The sequence below is a fragment of the Apium graveolens genome, chromosome 7 (genome assembly GCF_009905375.1).
Source record: "Apium graveolens cultivar Ventura chromosome 7, ASM990537v1, whole genome shotgun sequence".
Lineage (NCBI taxonomy): Eukaryota > Viridiplantae > Streptophyta > Magnoliopsida > Apiales > Apiaceae > Apium > Apium graveolens.
In genome coordinates, this window is record NC_133653.1 from 188,749,695 (window position 1) to 188,760,149 (window position 10,455).

A 10,455-nucleotide genomic window follows, 5' to 3' on the forward strand; every position below is an offset into this window, starting at 1 on the left:
AAATAGAAACGAAAAGTAAAGGGAGGAATCTTACCTGAAGAAGCACTCCTGAAAAAGGCTTTGAGCTCCGACTTGCTGTTATTGCTCTGAGAATCTTAGCAGGAAGATAAAGAAGAAAACTAAGAAATGAGAAAGTGAGGAGTAATAGCCTTTCCTCATTCCTTTATATAAGAGGAAAAGGAAGTTGAAGGGACGAAAAGCCCATTGAGAACAAAGGCCCATAAGAAAAAGCCCAGAAAAAGGAATATTCTAGAATATTCCTAGAAATTCTAAACAGGGTGTATTAAGCCCAGTAATATTTGGTAAAGCCCAATAAAGAAGCCCAGTAATATTTGGTAAAGCCCAATAATGAGGCCCAGTAATATTTGAAAAGCCCAATAAAGAGGCCCAGTAATATTTGAAAAGCCCAATAGAAAAAGCCAGGCCCAAATCCAATTAGGATTTGGAAAATTCAATTTTAGCCCTAAAAGATGTAAGGACCAATGGAGAAGGCTAGAAAAAGACCAGAATCCAGATCCAGATCGTGAATCCTGCCCGAGAACTTTCGAGCAGACTCCCGAAAATAACGGGTAATAAAGACCAGAATTCAGGTCGAAATCCAGGTCGTGAATCCTAGTCGAAATCCTTCGACCAGGATGACAAGGCTGACCCCTATTTTCGACTAGGATCCAGGTCGAAATTTCGACTAGGATCCTGGTCGAAAAAGGGCTGGAAATCTGAAAAATCCAGAAAATTAGGGAAAATCCCAGAAAATTAGGGAAAAATCCCAGAAAATTAGGGAAAATCCCAGAAAATTAGGGAAAAATCCCAGAAAATTAGGGAAAATCCCAGAAAATTAGGGAAAAATCCAGAAAATTAGGGAAAAATCGCGGAAATAAGGGAAAAAATTCCTGGAAATTAAGATAATTCCTGAATAAAAGGAAAATTCATTGTAAATGTGTAGGTCGCTCCACACTTTACGGAAAAACGAAACCCTGTAAGGGAACGAATAGACTTAACTTCTGCGAAACCTAATCAATGTTTCCCAAAAGTTGGGGGGCAAATGATAGGGATAAATAAATTATAATTGTATAATTAAATACTGCATTAAATTGTACAAGCTGTGGACTGCTAGGCCCAATAAAAAGATATATGATACTCAGACCAGAAATGTTAAGCCTGATGGACCAGATCAGGCCTGATGGAATAAAAAAGGCCCAAAAGCCCTGATTATTAATTAATTTCGTAATTAATTAATAAGGGGAAAATCAGATGTTGAGAAGAGTCCCGATAAGGATATAAATCCTTAGAGATTAGCCTCAAGGGGACCTAAAAGGATAAGTAATCAGTTTCCTACTATCTAGGACTTCAAAGTCCATTCTAATTATGAGACTTGCCCACCAAGTCTCCTATACCAAGTCCAATTCAAGGACTCCCAACATCTATATAAGGGGCCTCACCCCACAAATCAGAACTACGTTTTTTGGCTTGATTCTCTAATTCACAGAGATATGTAGGCATCTCGTAAAGGCAGATCGAGCCACGAAACACGAGAGCAGCCATTAAAGGCCTTGAGCTCCCGAATCTTGGTAATAAATACAGCAAATAATAAACCTTAGTTTTTTATCCATAACAACTTTGTAGTTAGTAGTTTTTCAAAATAAAAGTATATATATGTTATTTTACTTAATTTAACGTAACTTAATAAATTTTCAATATAATTTATAAATAAATAAAATTTACATAGAATATAAGTCAATTCGTGTTAGTAGTTTGCCTAGTAGTTTGTAGTTTTCTAAAAATTAAAAATAAATATAAGTTGTTTTACTTAATTTAACGTAACTTAATAAATTTTTTATATAATTTATAAATCATTTAAAAAATATTTTTATTTTATGAAGTAGATAGACGATTGGATGAATACTAACTAAAAAGAAAATAAAATTTTCAAAGAATAGAAGTCGTTTTGTGTTAAAAAAACAAAGTTTATAGAGAATAGAAGTTTTATGTCATATAAATACCAAAATGTTGTATTTTTATACTTTTAGGCTTTAGCACTAAATTATACATAATTTCGCTTATTAATAAAGGAAAAAGGGAGGTACAAACTGCAAAGTCTATTGAAGGCGAAGTTAAACATATACTCTTCAAAATCTTTGAAAATATATTGTAAAAAGATGGGCCAATCGTATCTACGAAACTAAACGTATATCAGATTCTTTGAAAATATCAGAAGGTAAATTGAAATGTCTTACACACAGGTAGATCCTCAAAAGAACGATCATCTTGAGTTTTCTATTAGAGAGTCTGATAAATGAACCAACTAAAACTACAAAATGAGAGAAATCAAGATGGAAATAATAGCAGAAAGATCAAAACAAGTGAAGCAAAGTTCAAACCAGATTCATGACTCTTTTAACTTTGATTGATCTTGATACCAGCAAGGTGAATTAGATGTCGAAGAACGGAGGAGGTCATGTCAGTTCCATGTTAACCTACTCAGGAAGCAATTTATGAGCAGTCTATCTCGGTATCAGCTTCACAATTACAACTTCATGACGTACAAGTAAAAATGAATCAAACATTGAAAGAGGGCATCAGTATAATTTTCGGTTTTTTATACAAACTAGTCAAGACACAACTCATTTGAGGACCAATGGCTAAAGCTGATGAATAAAAAATCACATTGGCAATGCAAAGTCCGGTCCAGTAGATATAAATGAGGTTTAATTAGACCTTCAAAATGAACTTCTAGATGGATAATATACAGCTGTTGAAAGTCTTAACATGCAGACAAGCATTATGTCTCGAGCACTTAAAGAAGACTAGAAGAGTAGATATCAGCAAGTAGGATGCATTTCTTCCTGTGACCCCGGGGATATTTGTGTCTGTCGAGTTGTTCTCCATTTTTTGCAGAGTAATATGCAACAATCAGCTGAATGTGGTCACAAGTAGCAAAAATAGCTCTTTTTATCATCTACATGTTGACAAGTACAAAAAAAAACCTAAATCAGGTAATATGTATCTCCAGCCTCCATGGTTTTCAGGAATAAAATAAGAGTGACATATGCGTTCTACCGCAACATATTAATATCCAATCTTTAAGTTTGTACATGTTACATTCTTTATTGAATTGTTTGCACCGAAATCTAAGGCAAATGGCACTGAGCTCATGCATGTATAACAAATTTGGTCACACTGTTATTTGCACTTTTTGCTTCAGCACATCTTCTAAATGCAATTTTTACGAGTAGGCTAGGATAATAAATATTGATAGGGCAATTATAGACTGCGAAACTGAATGTATAAATGAATCATGGTGCAACATATGCCATTTTTTACATGGTACGGATTATGCAGTGGCATAAATATGATCAACCATCGGGTGCTTTTGGCCCTGGTCGAGAAGCTTATGGGATGCGACATTACGAGTTGCCGTGGGACATAAAGAAAAGTAGACTGGTGTCAGTGGATTAATGTGAGTTAACAGAAGACATAGTCAAACTTGAAAATCCAGACTAAATGCTTCCAGAGGTCGTCAGAGAGAATTCGATTACAACATCTACATTACGAGGATATATAAACTCCGCAATAATGTACTGGTCTATAACTTACTGCAATTTTCTCAGAAGGTATCACATTTATTTACTGTCTCCGTGTTTTATTTTCAAGAACACTTAAGACAAGAATTTGTTATATATTCACAACTTTTTTGAATACTTCATAATTACAGCTTAATTATGTGGAGGAATTAGCTCATAACTGACGCAAACAAGTATATAAAGTCGGTGAAAATAATTATGATTGGATATTTACGTACAAGAGGTTGCAACATTGATATCATGCCAGTCATCTTGAATGAGCGAGGTCACATTTTGCAATCATAAATGATTTTTTTTTATGTGGCTATACCTGCTTGCGATTAACGATTTGGATATAGTTATTATGAAGGATTCATATGGTCTACCTTACCACAGCACCATATAAATACGCACATAATCATAGCCTCGCTAAAATACTAAATTCAAACTTCTAAAATAATATTATTTATTTGTTTAAGGAAGAACTTACAAACAATTTTGAACAGTCCACTTGAGCGATCACCAGAAATCTTTGCAGGAGCAAGAACCCTGTTTAAAATGGTGAAAGCGATTTGTGTCTCTCAAAATAATCACCCTATTCATCACTTTGGATACATACTTCATCCATATATGACAGTCTAAACATACGCGTAGATTTTTGGTTATCCTAATCGGCATCCTGGATCCGGTGTGGATGAGCCCAAACATTGTTGCAAGCCTTTCACTATGGCCACAAACCCACTCTGTCTTCATTTCATCATTTACATCATGAAGTACAGATCTTGTATCCGGGACATATCCAATTCTTTCCATTGCTTCTGTTAAGTCATTCCAAACTTTTCTGAATTCTTCAGTATCACGAAATGCAGAACTCCCACTAGCAACAAAAGTATGTACCTTATGTTTTACTTGCATCCAGCTACATCCAGGCTCCTTTTCTAGTCCTTCATTTTCCATTAATTTTCTAACGTTTTTAACATTGTCCCACATCATTGCTTTTGCGTAGATGTTTGATAGCATTACATAATTACCCAGGTTACTTGGTTCTAATTCAAACAACTTTGTGGCAATCAACTCCGCCAAGGAAACATTTCCATGAAATCGACATGAATTCAGTAATGAACCCCAGATGCTACTACTTGGCTTCATAGGCATCTTCTTTACAACCTCTAAGGCCTCCTTGATTCTCCCAGATCTACCTAACAAATCAACCAAACAAGCATAATGCTCTAAAGTTGGCTTAATCCCAAACTCCATACTCATTCTCTCAAAAAAATTCTTCCCCTCATTCATAAACCCTGCATGACTGCAACCCGATAATAAGGCGATGAATGTGACCTCATCCGGATAATATCCGGAGTCAATCATTTCAGCAAATAACTTTATTGCTTCTGTCATAAAGCCACTAATTGTATAGCCCTTAAGCACCGTGTTATATGTAGTCACATCTTTACTTACCATCATACGAAACACTCTACTACAATAATCCATTTCCCCACATTTTGCATACACATCCACAAGCGAGTTAAGAACCAAAACATCGGGTTTCCCACATGACTTCACAATCTGCGTATGTATCTCTTTCCCACTATATATAGCTGTAACCTTAGCACACGCAGATAAAACCGTAGTAAGAGTAACCCAACTAAACCCAGTCCCTTCTACCTGCATTTTCCTAAACAACCTAAACGCCTCAAACAACTGACCGCGCTTAACCAACCCATCAATCAACGAGTTCCACGTAACAACATTTCGTTGAGGCATTTCATCAAACAACTTCACAACATCATCAAAACACCCACATTGATTATACAACCTCAAAAGAGAATTAAACACCACCTGATCAACCTCATCACCCGCTTTCACAATCTGCGCATGAACCATTCTCCCAATCCCCACCTCACCCAACTCTGAACACGCCTTCAAAGCAGTCGAAAACCCGAAATTACTAACCCAAACACATTGCCACAACATTTGACAATAAAGCTCCAAACTTTCCCTAAAAAGGCCTTTTCTTGAATACCCAATTGCCATAGCAACCCAAACAGCCTCATCCCTGGATTTCCCATCATCGAAAACTCGACGAGCTTCATCAATTTCACCACATACAGTATAAAGAGTAATAATCTTGCTTTTAATAATGGGGTTTTGAAGAAGATTTTGATGGGTCTTGTTCTTTGATAAAAGAAGTTGAAGATACAATCTTTGACCATGATGTAATGATTTTTTGGAAATGCAAGAATGAAGAAATGAAGAATAAGCATCTAGATTTGGGTCAGTTAAACAAGTGGGATTAGATTCAATTAAGTGAAGAGCTTCATCTAATTTACCAGATTTTGATAAAGATTTAAGAAGATTAGAGGGTGTTTGTGTGGGTTTTTGAGGAGAAATGAAAGGAGTTGAAGTGGCAGTTATGTTAGTTGAGAGACAAATGGCGGGTAAGAACATCATGGCTTTAGTTAGATTTGAGTGTGTGTTTCATATTTTTCCATGTTTGAGGAGGACTTCATTTCTGAGCGAGAAAAAAATAGTTGTTTTTTATTTTTGAAAATAGAGTTTTTATTTTTTTTTTGCTAAAATATTTTTTTTGCAACCTATTCATTGGGAAAAAAATAAAATCGAAAAGCGAATCAAAATAGTGCAATTGCAAGTTTTTAAAAAAAAATATATATGACTCAAGTTTTGTAGGATGCATGCTTTGTATACATAAACAGGATGAGGTATTACATAAACTTTTGAATAAATAGTATGCTTTCATTAATCGATTAGCTTTATTTGATTTAGATTAGTATATCAACAACTTATTCTGTATAATTACATTAAACAGATACAAAAACTTGCAGGTAAATACTACCGACTATGCACAAGAAATGTGTTATGATGAAAACACTACAATGCTACTGCGGAAGATAGAGTTGCAAGGAAGGAAACCAACAGTTACAGATAGTAACAGCAGATAGCATCCTAACATGTGCACTTCTCTATGAACTACAACATCAATCTGAAACTTCATGCAGCTCATGGTAGGTTTGAGCATTCCGAGCAGAAGAGAAAACTGGTAATGCTGACCCAACGTTCAGGGAATGGGAAGCAAGATCTACACTCTTTTTAATCAACAACCACATGCTATAGATGAATCCAACCCAACCTGGTTCAGTTGTTATAGGAATGAAGATTTATAACATTTGAAAACTTGTAAAGGTCTGTTAACTCGAAGTATTGACTGCTAAAAATGTTAAAATACCAACTCAAATACAAAAACTGTGGAAAATAAATACAAATATTGTTTATCTTATTAGATAAACTAAAATAAATATAATGAACTAAGGGTAAAGATATAGATGGCCGTACCTGCAACAAATATGACTGCTATGATTGTTGATATGGTAGCAGTGGATATAACAAAAGCAGCTATGAATAATGCTCCAACATATACAGCCGCTACACAGGTAAAGAAAAAAGCCAAGAAGACTCCAGCTGCTGCTATTGACAGGAGAAAAGAGATCACAACAGCATTCATAGTTGCGACCAGGAAAAAAAGCATAAATATTAGACATCCTGTCAATGCCAGAAAAGTGACTGTTCCCACCTGCACAAGTTGCAAAAAATCAAAACAGGGAAAGTGAGGAGTTAAAATGCCAAACTCCAACAAACCAAATGAAGAAATAATTAGTCAAACTCAAATCCTCATTAACAGGGCCGGATGACTATATGGGCCAAGTAAAGTTCAAAAGTTAACTAACAGTGACGTAAACGGTTCATTATGAATGGAAATGTGGCTACTGGTTAGTTAAGATGAACTGAGATGGACATGAAATATTTTGTCAGCCAAGATGTTGACATTTATGTATGATTTACAGATTATCAATCTCCGCTCATTACATTACCACATTCTGTTACATCTTATTTTTTCCTTCTGAAACACCATCTTTTAAATATTCATACTCCTACTCTAGATATTTTCAACTTCATTCGTCCCTTCCACCTCCAATTTCTTCGCCAATCTCCTTACATTTAATTTACACCACCAACCTAACAAAAACTCCAAGAATCCTCAATAGGTACCATGTAGTTTAATCTAGCCAGCACATATTCTTTCAAATGTTAAGAGTTTACAACATGTAAGCAAGCATTCTTACAAATATTACCATTTCCCCAAATATTCCCAGGGAAATTTCAAAGATGAATCCATTCAGATGGTCAAGTGTCTTATTCACCAACTAAACATTTTCTTAGAACATTGTTGAACTGGCCAAGGTGAACGACAACTTTATGAAAAATTTCGAGTGTCATTCCTCCTCTAATCCTAAACAGCAACTAATAATCACCATGTAAACTTGATTCTATCTACACACCAGAAATTTCCTATATTTGGATACATAAATAGAGAGAGGAAGAGGAGAATAGAGACATATCAGAATTTGCCGAGAGAATTAGAGAAAGACAGCAGCAGTAGAAGGCTCAAGTAAAAATAGGAGAAAGTTGGTGCAAATAGATTCCTTTTCGTACATACAAATCTTAACTGAATAACAAGAACAAGCTAAGCTAGTATATATGAGTAACTCAATCAACCATTTTGACTTCTCTAGTGAATTGTATTTGTTATCATTGACTTCCAAGTTATTATAATGACAATGACTCTCCTGATGCTTTACCACCTCACTTAAATACGTGTGGATGAAGTACTGGCAAGAAGGCAGAGTCCGGACCTCCACCACCCCATCCCCTCCCCCACAAAAAAAATGAGCCATGTTCTCGCTTGTTGATGAGGATATATTCATCAACAATATGGGGCTACCTAATACTAATAACAAGCATTATACATATTTCCAGTAAATTTTTTATGTGTGGCTCTCAAGTTCTATAAATGTGGAACATAGAGAAGCAATATTGCTATGCACTTGGGTGAAACAGCTTTATAGCCTACCCTGCCGAAAGTCCTAATGTAACTATTTTAGATATATTTTAACCCAAATTAAAATTTTATAAATTATCTTCCTAAACTTTTTTTAAATAATTTGTATTCCTCTATATCTACCTATGTTCCATGGTCGAAATTAATCATATTGTGCATAGAAATCACTGAAAGAGAGATATTGCTGGTCAGATTCATGTTGGCAATGTCACCACTCACAACCTTTATGCTTCTAGTGTAGCCTTTTGCGCAAGCCCCAGCGACCACAAAAGAATCAAGAGAGAAAGTAAGTTAATGCTATTATGTGACTGTAAGTATGGAAGTCGATGAACCAGGGGAAGTGACTTTCAGCTACGTGCTTTTATTGTTTACAGTGTGCACTTATTCACCACTCAGTGTTGCAGTTCATTCCTTTCCTACTGTTAAAATTTCATATCTCTGTAGGAACCTTTTTTGATTGTATGAGGTAATATTAGAACATTTTGTTGAGTAATTTCTTTAACCCAAATCCAAAAGTAAAACCTGAAGATCATATTTGACTGGACACATTTCATATGTCCAACCTCAAATAATCTATGTCACGTTCAAAAACTTAACCTTATTCCTCAATTGTGATAAAATAACCACAGGAGATGCAACGAACTCTAAAGAATCCAACACCTCCAAGGTAGTTAGTATGACCGCAACTCTTAAAGTGACAACAAAGTTGCAGCTCATGACAGGATTTTAGAAGATCATTAATCCTCCCATAAAACTATCAGTTTTGAACTATTGAGAAAGGCGAGCAGCGAAACTGACAGGCGCAGAGCCCTTACGCTGATTCTTACACACACATACCTACACCGAGACTCAAACACTCAGCCTATTGTCACCAAAGGAAAAGGTTTATCCATAATGTTACATACCAAGGATTATGCATTACGTCCTTCATCATATGCCAGATGAAAGAAAAAACCGAATATGCATAGTAAGAATCTGGACTTTCGGGAAATCTCTGACACGATTTCAAACACAACTCGTTTACCAATTGACACAATTTACCAAGAGATACACAACACAATCGACCCGAATGTACATAAAGTGACTTCCACATCCAACATTTTAATTCATTTCCACAAACATAATCATTTCTACCAAATTTCAGTACTTTCCTTAAATACACCAAATTCAACACATTTACGAAAAAACAAAACATTCCAATATAAATCAACAAATCAAAAGAATTCTAACAAACATAAAACCGACAATGCACAACACATAAACCTCAATAACCAAATATCCGCAAAACATATCAATTTATCTAGATTATTCATTTATCGAGATTATTAAATCACTGAAGCTCACCGAAACAACAAGAAGCGAACGGAGAGCAGTGCCTTGACGAGTCCACAAGAGAACACGGCGACCAGTATTTCTAGAAGCGTCTGGAAGCAACGGCCAGTTACGAGATGCCGTCGTTTTGATACGATTAACGAAACTTGTTGTTTCTAATTCGTGTGGAAACAAAATGTGATTAATGACGTCATCAAACAGTGAGTAGAGTGTGATTTGATCTTCATTGATGTTAGGTTTAGATTGGGATGAGTGTTCTTCGTCATCTATAATGACGCCGTTAAGTCTTTCAGTTGGATCGCCGTTAATATTATCGGCGGAATCGACGCCGTTAAGTGTGGAATCGTCTACTGCTGCCATGGTATTTTTTATACAGTGATATTATTAGGAAATTAAGCTTCAAGTACAAGTATCGGTAATGGTTGTGGAACAGATCAGAGAAGGCGCTAACAAATAAAAAATATCTTTATATCTTTTAAAAAATAAATTGGTGTTTTGTCACTTTATTTAAAAATAAATAAATTAAATAGGGAACATGGATAACAAAATTTATTGGTAGAGAGCGCAACAGCCTTGTATTTGACTAAATGGACATGTGTTTTTTATTTAATTCAAAAAATAAAAAAGAATGGACAGGTGCTGATGTGG

General features: G+C 35.3%; 2 protein-coding genes across 2 annotated transcripts; both read right to left on the reverse strand.

The window, feature by feature from the left end:
• Positions 1 to 2,540: 2,540 nt before the first annotated feature.
• LOC141672949 (pentatricopeptide repeat-containing protein At3g14330) lies at positions 2,541 to 6,054 on the reverse strand. Its single transcript, XM_074479644.1, has 2 exons — positions 4,051 to 6,054; positions 2,541 to 2,956 (listed from the first exon to the last, which is right to left on the reverse strand). Exon 1 carries the CDS (start codon positions 6,009 to 6,011, stop codon positions 4,080 to 4,082), a length of 1,932 nt encoding a protein of 643 aa, XP_074335745.1. The 5' UTR covers positions 6,012 to 6,054; the 3' UTR covers positions 2,541 to 2,956; positions 4,051 to 4,079.
• Positions 6,055 to 6,293: 239 nt separating this feature from the next.
• LOC141670622 (uncharacterized) lies at positions 6,294 to 10,254 on the reverse strand. The gene is made up of 3 exons (XM_074476556.1): positions 9,820 to 10,254; positions 6,912 to 7,149; positions 6,294 to 6,708 (listed from the first exon to the last, which is right to left on the reverse strand). Exons 1-3 carry the CDS (start codon positions 10,165 to 10,167, stop codon positions 6,557 to 6,559), a joined length of 738 nt encoding a protein of 245 aa, XP_074332657.1. The 5' UTR covers positions 10,168 to 10,254; the 3' UTR covers positions 6,294 to 6,556.
• Between the last annotated feature and the right edge of the window lie 201 nt (positions 10,255 to 10,455).